This window comes from Crocuta crocuta, unplaced genomic scaffold (genome assembly GCF_008692635.1).
Source record: "Crocuta crocuta isolate KB4526 unplaced genomic scaffold, BGI_CrCroc_1.0 scaffold102, whole genome shotgun sequence".
Lineage (NCBI taxonomy): Eukaryota > Metazoa > Chordata > Mammalia > Carnivora > Hyaenidae > Crocuta > Crocuta crocuta.
In genome coordinates this window covers 2829364-2843159 of record NW_027530019.1, presented here as the reverse complement: position 1 = coordinate 2843159, position 13796 = coordinate 2829364, and the positions used below count along the sequence as shown (strand labels likewise).

The 13796-nt window shown below is 39.0% G+C and overlaps 1 protein-coding gene across 1 annotated transcript in view; it reads left to right on the top strand.

Annotated features, from left to right (window-relative positions):
* The window catches only part of TMOD3 (tropomodulin 3), an 81116-nt gene extending 69846 nt beyond the window's left edge, over positions 1–11270 (top strand). Inside the window, exons 6-10 of the mRNA XM_077764395.1 lie at positions 2250–2380; positions 4011–4118; positions 6220–6363; positions 7302–7446; positions 11120–11270. Of these exons, the coding sequence (XP_077620521.1) occupies positions 2250–2380; positions 4011–4118; positions 6220–6363; positions 7302–7446; positions 11120–11154 (563 nt within the window). The 3' untranslated portion in view covers positions 11155–11270. The remainder of the gene's footprint in view (positions 1–2249; positions 2381–4010; positions 4119–6219; positions 6364–7301; positions 7447–11119) is intronic.
* The last annotated feature ends 2526 nt before the right edge of the window (positions 11271–13796 follow it).

Genomic DNA, 13796 nt, shown 5'->3' with positions numbered 1-13796 from the left:
TGAGGCAACTAACCCCCCCCACTGAGTGTCCCAGGAGCTCTTCAGATTGCTATTTCCGTGCTATATATCCACAGGCTTTTGGTCTGCCTTCTCTCCAAGAACAGCCTCAATGTCCTCCGAGGTCTCTCACAGCCAGGCACACTGACCTTTAAAACTCCAGGCTTTAAGCCCCACTGATTGCAAGCTTCTCACCTTCCAAGCCAATTGCTTGTGGGGATTCATTTTTCCTGTGCTCCATCATGAGGGCTACTCTGTCACCCTTTTCCCCAACTGCAGCTCCCTCCCTACCACAGAGGCCATAATCCATTTCTCTTCCAAACTGTCTTCACCCTTCCTACCTTCTTCCATGTGGCCTCTTCTCTACCTTTAGTTGTGGAGTTTGTTCTGCCAGTCTTCAGGTTGATTTCTGGGGTACCTAGGATGATCTGCTAGTTATCTAGTTGTGCTTATGGGATGAGGCTAACCTAGGGTCCTCCTACTCCATCACCATCTTCCCTTTGTGGTATCATTTTACAGATTTCTCGGTCTTCTGTGTTTCTGTAAACTGTTATTTTCTAGAGGCTTATTCATATACAGGTACAGCTTTTTGGTTTTTGTTTTGTGGAGCAAGAATGCTCCTAGGTGGTGATTGAATCACATTAGGAAGCATATCAAGTCTAGTTATTCCTCTTTGGGGAATGTGCCAAAAGTCATCAGTGTATTCAAATGTTAGCAGCCTGATCCATCCTTTCTTTTTTTTTTTTTTTAAGTAGGCTCCACACCTAGTGTGGAGCTCAACATGAGGCTTGAACTCACAACTTTGAGATCAAGACCTGAGTTGAGATCAAGAGTTGGATGTTTAACCGACTGAGCCACTCAGGTGCCCCCTGATCCATCCATTTTAAAGTCTCCCATGAGCCTTTCTTAATGGTTTCAGCATCCCATTTACTGGATCCATTACTTCGTAAGCAAAGGCCTATAAACACACACACATATATATGCTGTGAAATTAAAAGAAATTCTTTGGTTTTATAAAATTTAGAATTGAGATAGAATTTACTCAATTTTCATTATAATGAGAAAGCTCTCCTCCAGCCTCCTTGATTTACAGTCTTGGAGAAGATTACTTTGCTGAACTTTCATGAGATGGAGCCCATTCTATCCTTTTAGCAGAGCTCTGATAGGAGGCTCATCCTTGTATTGAACCAAGTTCTTCCTCCTAGCAATCTACACCTGTTCTAACCCAGCCTTTCAGAACAACTTGAAATTCTGTCTTCTCCTTCTACAGGATAAATCTGAAAACTGTGCATACTTTCTTTTAATATGTATGTCCAGGCTTGATATATCCAGATCTTTCCACTCTCCTCAGAAAAATAATTTTCACATGATCATCTAAGTTGATCTCCTTAGGATGCTCTGTGTACATGTGCTTGATATGTAGAAAGAACAGGGTACTCTTAGAGGGAATTTATTCAGTATACTTTGTCTTAAGAGGAGTTTTGCTACTAAAAATTAAAGAAAGGCAGAAAAGAAGAACTAAGCCAGACAGTGATTTTGTCAATCTTTCTATGTCATTTGCCTCTTTGTGAATCTGATGCTCTAGGTTTTCTTCCCAGAAAATTTATCAATAGAAGTTTGCCTGTTACACGTGTTCATAGACTTTTACATATACATCAAAGTGCATTTAGATCTCATTAGAAGATTCAAGGCTTTTATGTCCTCTTTCACCTTTGCCTAGTTGTATTTTGGCTCTCTGTGTGTACAGTATAGTATATATATAGTATAGTATCATATAGTATACATGATGAAGGATTGGGGGTTAGGAGTGAAGGAGGGCATTAATTTGGGGGATTTCTGTCTCAGTAGTTCTTCTGTATACCATTATCTCTCTATTTCCCCGTTCCCTATTACTGCTTCTCTTCCCCCTTTCCCCAGGTGTAGTCCTCCCCATAAGAGAAAGAGGTCATGTGTCCTTCCTTCACTTTACTCTTTTCACTGAGGCTATGTTTCTTCAAGTCTGTGATTCTTACTGCTTTTACTAGTAGTTACTAGTTAAATCTCAGATAAAATGATATGAGAGGATAACATTTTATTTAAGTGCTTTAAATATGTGTTAGCACTTAAAGGATCTTCAAGAAATTGTGGGGGAAAAGCTTCCTTGTTCTATTGAATATGCATATATGTGTTACATGTGTTACTAAGTTCATATACGAATTCACTGTAATAGTATCAGCCAATGATACACTTGCTATTTTCATTTGTCACTACAGATGTGGTAAAAGGTGAAAAGATTCTTCCAGTATTTGATGAGCCACCAAATCCAACCAATGTTGAAGAGAGTTTAAAGAGAATTAAAGAAAATGATGTTCGTCTTGTTGAAGTCAATTTGAATAATATTAAGGTAGGTGTGCTAAACAAATAATAAAGTTTTTAATAAAGTAGGATGAGACTTTGGACAGTTTTGATATAGTGTGATTCTTTCTACTTAAAGGTAAAGCTTTTGGTCCTAACAGTATGCTTAGATTCCTTTGTATTTTAGAGATTAAGGTGTAATATTTTTCTGACTTGCTTTTTAAAGAGTATTGTATAAACATGTAAACCCTATAGACTGTCAGCATAAATCTCTCTGGCTTCCAAAGTACAAAGAGCTTTTAGTCTTTTGAGTTTTATTATTATTTTTAATCAGGTTTCTTGAGGTATAATTGATATATAGTGAAACTCTCCCTATTTCTGTACAGTTCAGTGAGTTTTGACAAATGCTTAAGTTGTACAACCACCACCACAGATGTAGAACATGTTACTCCCCTTTGTCATCGTTTTCTGCCCCTAGCTCTAGCCCCTGACAGCACCTGATCTCTTTTCTTTCTCTATCATTTTGCCTTCTCCAGAATGTCATATAAATGAATCATATAATATGTACTGTTTTGAGTCTGGCTTCTTTCACTTAGCATAATGCATTTGAGATTCTTCTCTGTGGTTGCATGTATCAGTAGTTTGTTGAGCGGTATTCTGTTGTGTGGATATGTTGCAATTTGTTTATTCATTCACCAGTTGATAGACCTCTGGGTTCTCTCTGGTTTGGGATGATTATAGTAAAGCCATTAAACACATATGAACATGTGAACATGTTTTCATTTCTCTTAAGTAGGACACCTGGAAGTGGGCTTTCTGGGATCTTACTCAGTTTTTTAAAATGCAGCTCTTCCTTGGAGTAAAGGAGAAATGATTTAGGAGGGCATAGGGATAATTAAATTTACAAAGAATAAATTCAAATTATCTCTTGACTAACAGTCATCGTATAATAGCTACATTACTTCCTTTTTATTTTATTATTTTTTTAGAATTCCTCATTTTGTATCTTGATTTATCTGAATTGAGGGCTGAGGGAGCATCTGGTAATTATAAGAAGCTAGGGAGTAAGATCTGTCTGTTCCTTTAGTGGCTGTTCCTTCCTCTGAGCAGAAGAAGGAAAGCCTTAGAAAAAGTTAACGTTCCTAGTTGATCACTAATTTTAATTAAAAAAAAAATTCAGTCCTCACATACCTAAATGAACAGTAATGGTCAGAAAATAACCAGGGTACAGGGAATTGTAGTCTTGGTACTAAAAGGAGAAATTAGTGCCTTCTAGAACTCTATCTTTCCACATTTTAGGTAGTATAAGGTTAATCTCTCTTAATACCTTGTCACTTAAACTAAGTGACCTCTCTGTTAGAAGAGTCAGATCCATTTTGAATACTCAGATGTTGACTTCTTATAATCCAAACAATTAAGTGTAGAATAATGGAAGTTTCTTTAAATGCTAGAGAAATAATGATACATACTCTGCTCTAGGTCAACAGTTGGTGCAAACGTACCATAAGAGAGAAATCACATAGGTATGAAGGAGGCTTTTTGTTTTCATTTGTAGACTAAATGCTATGTCTGTATAATTTCTGAGTACATTCAATTTTTTAAAAAGTACAAATGTATTTGATTAATAGACTGAATTTCCTGAAAACTAAAATATAATATTTCACATTATTGTCTTTAAGAATATTCCAATTCCAACTCTAAAAGATTTTGCAAAAGCTTTGGAAGCCAACACACATGTGAAATACTTCAGTCTTGCAGCTACCCGGAGCAATGACCCTGTTGCTGTTGTAAGTAACTAGTATTGATAGTATTGAAATGATGGCTGTGTATAAGGGTATGTTACAGAGGTGGCTAAACTGATATTATGAACAAGATTTACTCTTTTCTTTTTTTTTTTTTAATATTTTTATTCTAGGAGAGAGAGAGAGAGACAGCGTGAGCAGGGGAGGGTCAGAGAGAGAGGGAGACACAGACTCTGAAATAGGCTCCAGGCTCTGAGCTGGCAGTCAGCACAGAGCCCGACGCGGGGCTCGAACCCACGAATCGCGAAATCATGACCTAAGCGAAAGTCGGACGCTTAACCGACTAAGCCACCCAGGCGCCCCAAGATTTACTCTTTTCAGTTGACATTTAGCCCACTATTAGGCAGTATGTAATGTATTTTATCGTTTTTTTTTTTTCCGGTAATGTATTTTAGGGTTTTTTTCCCGGTATTTCTTTTGTATACTTTTTCAGTTTTATTTTTTTATTCTTAAGAGTGCAAACAGGCAAGAAGGGAAGAGGGAGAGGGAGGGAGAGAGAAAAAGAGAGAAAGAGAATCTTAAGCAGGCTCCAGGCTCAGTGCAGAGCCCAACGTGGTACTCAATCCCTGGTATCATGACCTGGGCCGAAATCAAGAGACATTCAACCAACTAAGCCACCCAGCTGCCCCAACTTTTATAGTTTTTAAACACATAAATGAACTCATCTAATATATACTGTTTTGCAACTTAATTTTTCACTCAATAGTATATCTTAGAGATTTTTTCATACTACTACATAAAGTTCTAGACTTTTCTTTTGATATCTGCTGAGGAATCCATTTATGGATCTACAGTGTTGGATTTTGTCAAATGCTTTTAATGTGTCTATTGAGATGATCATGTGGTTTCTGTCCTTTACTCTGTTAATATGGTATATTGATGAACTTTTGCATATTAAATCAACCTTGCATTCCTGGGGTAAGTCCCACTTGATCTCACTTGGCTTTGAAGCCATCACTCCCTTTGATTCTCCTCCCTCCTCACTGAACATCCCTTCTCTGGTCCCTATGCTGGTTCCTTCTCATCTTCCCAACCTCTAAGGATTGGAATGACCCAGGTCTCAGTCCTGGGCCCTCTTCTTTTCTCTGTCTACACTCAATTTCTAGGTGATGTCAGTCTGTTTCTTTGCTATGTATTATCTGTATATGCTGCTGACTTCCAGTGCTGTTTTCTCCTGTTTGTCCCTCTCTCCTGAACTCCATGCTCAAGTCCACCTACTTACTTAACAGCTTGCTTGGATGTCTAACAACTGACTTTCCTCCCACACCTGTTTCTCTCCCACTTGTTCCCGTCTCAGTAAATGACAACTTCACTCTTTCATTTGCTCAGGACAGAAAGAAATGGAGTCATCCTCGACTTCCCTTTCTCACCACCTTAAATGTATATACAGCCTTGTTTCAAAATACTCCAGAATCCAGCTACTTCTCACCCCTTCTCAACTACCACCCTGGTCAGTCTAAACCACCATCTTCTCTCACCTGGATTATTGCAATAGCCTCCTCACTGAGCTGCCGACATCCATCTTTCCCATCTCAAAGCCAGCTGTTTTACGTGGCATCAAAAGTAAAATAGATATCTGTCCCAAGTTCTGTCTCCCCCCTCTTGCCTCTTCTTTTAACTTGACTTTAAGTTCTGCTTATCTGTGAGCTTTTCTGGCCTTCTGCTTAGGCATCCCTTCCCGTCTCTGCCTTGAAAAGCATTCCATACTTTATCCTCATTTTTGCTGTACAGTAACCCAGCTGCAGTAGGATCTAAGTAAGAAAAGTTGTTCCAAAGAGACCTTGATGAGTTAATCCTACACAGAAACTGAGAGAAAGTTTGAGAGACGAAAGAAGCAAGTAGTGTGTGAATGAGCCTAACAGTGTGAATAGCAGCAGAGAATATTACCAACAGTGACAAATCTAAATATTGTGACAAGGTACTTGTGACAAGTAAATACATGTGAAGCCTATGAGGTAGTGTGTCAAGATAAAACAACCTAATGAGAAACATCAAAGCAGTTCTGTTAGTGTATTTGTTTATAGCGGGTATAATATGTGATAGATGCTATCACATCTTATCTCCAAATATTTTCTTTAATTTCTAGGCATTTGCAGATATGCTGAGAGTGAACAAAAATTTGAAGAGCTTGAATATGGAGTCCAACTTTATTACAGGAGCTGGAATTCTAGCACTGATTGATGCTTTAAGAGATAATGAAACCCTGGCAGAGCTCAAGATTGACAATCAGGTCGTATGGCATTAACTGCTCGAGCTCCAGACCACTCTGCTGTAGGGGCTGGGGGCTTAGGAGGCAGGGGGAAGAAAGGCTTTGGCGGAGGCTTGTGGGAAGGTGGTGGCCTGAAAGGAGATGAAGACATCTGAAGCATCCAGAATGTTAACTTAGTATTTTTAGTATGGGTTTTGAGCATATTCATAGAGTTGTGCAGCCATCACCACTAATTCTAGAACATTTTCATCACCCCTCCCACCAGCCCCTGGCAACCACTAATCTACTTTCTGTCTCTACACATTTGCCTATTTTGGACAGTTCATATAAATGGAATTATGTAGTATATGGTCTTTTGTGTTACCTTTTTTTACTTAGCAAAATATTCTTCAGGCTCTCCATGTTGTAGTATGTATCAGTAGTTAATCTTTTTTATGGCTGAATAATCTACTTGGGTTAGTTCTACTTTTTGAACATTAGGAATGATGCTCATATGAACGTTTGCATACATGTTTTTATATGAACATAAGGTTTTCATTTCTCATGTGTATATACCTAGGAGTGGAATTGCTAGGTTAAGTGGGAACACTGTGTTTAACTTTCTGAGGAGCGGCCACGCTGTTTTCCACAGTGACTACACCATTTAACATTTGTGCCAGCATGTGTGAGGTTCCCAATTTTTCCACGTTCTTGCCAACACTTGTTATTGTCTCTTTGATTATAGTCATCCTATAATAATGGGTATGAAGTGCTATGTTATTTTGGTAATCTTCATTTTTTGATGTCTGTATGATCATATACTGAACTTTAAAATTTGTTTCTCTTATTTATGTATGTTGTAAGAATTGGGAAAACTCAGAGACCAACAGAATCACCATGTATCTGAATATCTAGTCTTGACTTACCTTGAAAAATATTGTGATCTAGTTTATTAATATTATTCTTTATTTTTAATCCAGAGGCAGCAGCTGGGGACAGCTGTGGAATTGGAAATTGCCAACATGCTTGAGGAAAATACAAATATCCTTAAATTTGGATATCAGTTTACACAGCAGGGGCCCCGAACCAGAGCAGCTAATGCTATAACAAAAAACAATGACTTAGGTAAGACATGTAAATTTCATATCAAATTTCTGAATTATACCATTAAGCTAAAGTATTAGAGGAACTTTTTTTTACTTAAAAAAATGTTAACACAGATTGCTTGGCCTTTGTTTTTTAAATCTGCACAAGCCTTATTTATATTGATGAAATTCAGTTTGAATGCAGTTATAGTGATTATTGGGTTAGTGGGTGATGTCTTCCGGTCACAAACATTTCACAGCTTTAAGTGAACAGTTTTCTACAAGAAATAATAAATGCTACGTGTAACAAATATTTTGTTCTGTGTTACAAGTCACCTCCTGGAGTTATTAAAGATTTCAACATTTAGGAAAGTTTTTTGCCCTTTTTATCAAATAGGCCTAGATGGAAATCCAGTTTTACATGATAAAGTATGGAGTAATTATAGTGTAGATCCGAGTTATATAGTGTGTGGCACGTAAGAGTTGGCTTTTCTTGTCTCCCTGACATAGCCCTTACTGGGCAGTTTGACTTCTCGCTGTGCACATCAGTCAAGGTCGGCCATTGCCTTTTTTTCTTCCTGGTTCCCACTGAAATACTGCTGAGGCTTGTGCTTTTGTTTGACGTAAGTTTTGCATCCAAGGCTGAATCAAAGAATATGATGCTTGCAATTTTGTTTCTGCATGTTTCCAAAAATTGATTCTTTTGTGTTTGTCATTGAAAGATTTTGTAAAGATGTATTCAGACAAGAAATAACACTTCCTAAAGTGAGTAGCACTTCAAAGTGAGGCAGTTCTTTTAAGCTTCAGCCATATTTGAATTTGCATCCTTTAAAGATTTCTAAAGCAGAAAAGTTACAGCTTCCTTCCCTCAACCCAAATTACTTTGAAGAGTATCAGTTCAAACCCTTTCTGTAGTCTCTTGCATTTTAGGAAATTGGTGTGTTTGGTGTACTGTTAATTCTCAGTGTAATTTGCAAAGTCAAGCTAATTACATCAAGAATCAACAATACACCAAAAGATGAGAGAACACATGAGCGCTATTTCCTAGGCTGCTTTCAGTTGACATTGTCCAATTGAGTAGGTGCCAGGGGCCATGTGTCAGTAGAAGTGAGGAGGTCATGTTGAAGGTGTGGTCTGACACGAAGCAGAACTGAGAGAAAGTAAACAGCTTTGTGTTGGTAGCTCTCTGGCCCCCACCTCATGCTGTTACATTCCGATCCAAGCCAGATTTTCAGACATGCAATGAGAATAAGGACATTCCTGGAGTGGGGAAATTGCACAGATAAAAGCCCAGATTTGGGATTGAGCGAGTTATTTATATGCAGAGGACAGCTTGCAGATTTTGAAAACTGACTCTCATTGCAGGATGCTGCCTCGAGAATAAGTTTTCTATAAGTGCTTGCTGCTTGAAGCCGACAGAATAAAAAAGTGATGTCAGCAGAATAAGAGGGAATGGTGGTAGAGGCCCTAAAATTCCGTGGGAAGAAACTTAGTGTCTTTGGATTTTTTTGTGGGAGGCATTTGATAGTCATTATAGGTCAGCGAGTGCATGATTAAAATGATACTTCAAAAACACCCTATTTACTCTTCTAGAGATAGGATATGAGGTTAGAACTTATTTGTAATTGATTGATCACAGAGCATTGAGAACCTATATTAGTGGAGGGGGTTTTGGAAAGAAATTGCCAAAGAATTGTTAATAGGGCCAAATTTATAAGGCTCTCCTCTAGAGGCCAAGGACATGCTTGTGACCGGTAGGTGCCTAGTGAGAAAGAAGAGTCAGAAATGGCCTTTTTTGAGAGAGCAAGTGACAGCATGAGTGGGAGAGGGGCAGAGAGACAGGGAGACACAGAATCTGAAGCAGGCTCCAGGCTCCGAGCTGTCAGCATAGAGCCTGACACGGGGCTCAAACTCACGAGCCATGAGATCATGACCTGAGCCGAAGTCAGACCAGCAACTACTGAGCCACCCAGGCGCCCCTGTTTTCTATTCATTGAAATAATCTGACCTACTCCCGTCTCTCCAGCTAAGTGTCCTAGCTGTAAGAGAAAAGAGGTTATATGGTATACATTACAATATTTGATTGAACTTTGAGTCTCATATTACTTACTGTCCCCTTACACTAGCTAACCACATAATTAATTTTCTTCCTTTCTTGTTTGCTCCACTTTGTCTTAGAGCTTGTTTACAACATGTATTTTATCTTACTTTATTGTTAGAGAGAGCAAGTGTGTGAGTAGGGGGAGTGGCAGAGAGAGAATCTGCAGTAGGCTCCATGCTCATCAAGGAGCCACATGCAGGGCTCGATCCCTTAACCCTGAGGGATCATGACCTGAGCCAAATTTAAGAGTCAGATGCTCAACCAACTGGGTCACCCAGGAGCCCCTGTAACATGCATTTTAACATCTGAAATGGCCTGCCAATAACATCCAAACCCTGCTGCACAAGAAAGTTCACAATTTTCTTGGAAATGTTCTACTCTGAAGAGTTAATCTGGTTTACCTTTCAAATAATTGTTTTTCAGAGATCTATGTATATATGAATTAGGTTTGTATTTGAGGTCTCAAGTCTCTATTTGATTTTTTCCCTTAATATTTCAGTAAATACACGAAACTTGCTTTTCATTAACATGACCTAAAATTAGAGTCAGGGTGTGCTTAATTAGATAAGTATAAAAATGTTAATGGGAACTTTAGTTCTCCTGGTTTTTACTTTCTAGCTAGCACCCAGCCAGTGGCTAGACGAGCTTTCATGCACATCACTTGAATGTCTGCTTGAAGACCCTATCATACTATTACTGAGTACAGCCTAATGGTTTGGGGTCCTCAGTCTGTGAAGAGGCTGGGGGTTCCTGAGATAAATGCACCTTTCTTTATACCATCCACTGAACTAGTAGACCGCTTTGGTGGACAAAGTTTATTTATGGTAGGTAGATGTGATCTGACCACATTACAAGGATCTGAAACTTGCATTACTTTGTATGTTTTGTCAGAGCCTGGTTCATTTTGTAGGAGACCCTAGAAAGAAAATTTAGGAAATAGTAGCAAGTTTTACCTTTAAAGTGACAGAAATGTTTGGGGCACCTCGATGGCTCAGTTGGTTAAAGCATCCAACTCTTGACCTCAACTCAGGTCATGATCTCAAGGTTTGGGAGTTCAAGCCCCACATTGGGCTCTGTGCTAATGGTGCAGAGCCTGCTTGGGAGTCTGTTTCTCCTCCTCTCCGCCTCTCCCCTGCTCTCTCTCTCTCTCAATAAATAAATAAATTCAAAAAAAAAAAAGACAAAAATGTTTTTGGTATATTCTTTCAAAAACTAAGGAGATACATTGTAATGTGTAATCAGAATAGCATGCAAATATTTGTTACTTGAATACTTTCTAATCCCAGCTTCCTGAATGTCATTTCAAAATTCAGCACAGTAATTTATAATTGTTTTAACAGAGGTATCAATTTTTTGAATAACAAATGGGTGCAATGACCTGAAGGTGATTGCTGACTATTATTTTAGATCTCTGATGCTACTATGTAAGCACAGGTGAACTGAGGACACGTCTTTGTCCTCATTTTGAAGCCCCTCAGTTCTCAACAAGTAATGGATGTTACATGTCCGTACAACTAGAACTGGATTCCTCAGCAACCTGTCCATTACAAGCAAGTTAACCCTGTACAAAGTAACAGGGATTTCTAACATACTCTCTTTTTTTTCTTCACAGTTCGCAAAAGACGAGTTGAAGGAGACCAACAGTAAACCCACCAAGATACAATCTTTGGGAAACTTTAAAAGGCCTCCAAGGGCTCGTGTTGGTGATGTCAGATGTAAAATTTTCCTGGGTAGAAGGGAAAAGACTGGAATTTTTTTATTTAGCTGCATGTATCTTTTTTCTAGTTTACATTGTTATCAAAACATTGCATAATGTTTCAAATTGCAAAATCAATAGTAGGTGATATTTTGTATTTTACAACATTATTTCTTTCTGCTAAAATCAGTTTTAATTTAGCTTAAATGGTTTGTGATAAGTCATGAGTTAAAAAATGCAATTGTAAAAAAAAGTTTAGGAAATCATTTACGTAGAATAGTATGAACATTTTAAGGACCGATCTTTTTTTAAATCATAAAGGGACATTACTGCCATCAGAATTGCTGTTGTACCTGTTAGGTACCAGACATTCACAGCCTTCCTTAGTACATCACATGGAGCCCTTTCTTGTTTTAGAATACATGAAGTTGGCAAGAGTGTGCTTTTGGCTTCTATCAAGAAAGCAAAATGCCAGAATTTTAAAACGACTCCAGATCTGGTCATCAGCTGAGAAATAAGAGCCAATCTGGGCGGGGAGGTGGGGGAGAGAAAGGGGCCTTTTGCACATTCATGGTCACCGTACTTGTCCACTGTGTGTCACCAACACCTGGACTTCTTTCAGCAAAGTCATCAGCTTGGCCAGGTAAACAGTTATGGCTGAAATCACTAGAATTGGTTATTTTAATAATGTGGGCATTACTAAGTTTTTGTGAAAGCTCATAGTAAAAAGCATCTAAGTAGACAAGCTGTTTTCTTCCCTGTAAAAGGCATAGTATAGTCAACCCCTGATTATTGAGGATAGTAAGAAAAAAGGCAGTTGTTAGACACATGAAATCGAAGATAACAAACATGATGGAATTAAGTCTGAGGCACATGCCAAATAGTCATTTAAACTGATGATTACTATAAATTAGAAACCAGCATGTGTATAAATTAACTGTGGCAAAGGATTGGGAGAGTGTGTGTGTGAACTACAGAATTACATCAGCAGTATTGAATCGGCACTCAGGAATTTTCCAACCGGTAAGGAAAACTGTTCTTCATAAATCTAGTTTTTATCGTGTTTCCTTTCATCTTCTACTTTCTTGTCCATACTGTGTAAAAGGGGTCTCTCACAGGAGAAGTTTCTCCCTACCACTCCTGGTATTCAGACGAGCACACGTGCAGTGCACTGGGGTGGCCTGTGGACCCATGTCAGGGTGGCGCGTGGCGCAGAAGGTGGCAGAGCTGGCACAGAGGGTGGGCAGGAGGACATCTGAGCAATCCCGACCTCCGAGATTCAGGCCTGGCTGTGCTCGGTCACTTACGTGGAGTAAAGGGAAGAATCCCAGTGAAGAGTAGGGATAGGTCTGTTGATTTTTTTAAGAAGAATTTTTGAAATTGAATGACAAAACGCCACTCCTTTGGCTTGGCCTGGACGCTTTACTTATTGAGTTAGGCAGCTTCTTGTGTGTGCTCTGGTATTAACTCTTCTCAACAGGCAAAAGCTTCCCTCAGAAGAACTGGGTGTCTTTGTTTTTCTGAATGAGTACCCAGTGTTTTAAAGGGGCCAAAGAATGACTTTGCACTATTCCCTTTCAGTTAGAGACCACTGATTTTTTTTTCTCCAAGTTAGCAAGTGTTTGTGTGTGTGTGTGTGTGTGTGTGTCTGTGTGTGTGTGTGTGTGTGTGTGTGTGTGTCTGTGTGTGTGTGTGTGTGTGTGTGTGTGTGTCTGTGTGTGTGTGTGTGTGTGTGTGTGTGTGTCTGTGTGTGTGTGTGTGTGTGTGTGTGTGTGTCTGTGTGTGTGTGTGTGTGTGTGTGTGTGTGTCTGTGTGTGTGTGTGTGTGTGTGTGTGTGTGTCTGTGTGTGTGTGTGTGTGTGTGTGTGTGTGTCTGTGTGTGTGTGTGTGTGTGTGTGTGTGTGTCTGTGTGTGTGTGTGTGTGTGTGTGTGTGTGTCTGTGTGTGTGTGTGTGTGTGTGTGTGTGTGTCTGTGTGTGTGTGTGTGTGTGTGTGTGTGTGTCTGTGTGTGTGTGTGTGTGTGTGTGTGTGTGTCTGTGTCTCTCTCTCCTTCTCATATGCAACTTTGGAAATGTACCTGACTTTAGAGACTGCACCCTTCCAGTGGGGTAGGGAGTCAGCACAGAGCAGCCACCCAGGGCTTCCTTGCTTGTTCTGTCCTGTAAGTCAGTGAATTGATAAGTATGTTACCCTTTCTCTCATAAGGCTTTTTTTTAATAGAGGTAAGTGGGACCCTACATAGTGTGTGTATCGTACTTACGGGTAATCTCTTTTTTACTTATTATTTACCCAAGTATGAAGAAGTTAAGTGTTTTGCTTGTACCATTCCAGTTCTCTGCTCTGACAGTGCATTATATAATTGAAGAAAAGGTTTCTTCATAACTATCTTTAAAGCTGAACATTCACCCAACTGAATACAGAAAATCTTTCAAGAATTGCGATTACAAGGGAGAAAACTGATGTTTACTTTGATCTTTAAAATTCTGGCACCTCTTAACCATTTAGTAACATTCAGTATTTCTATATAGGTCTAAAGTGTGGTAATAGATTAGGCTTCTCCAATAGTCTTGATTTTTAAACCAAAGATTTTTCTAA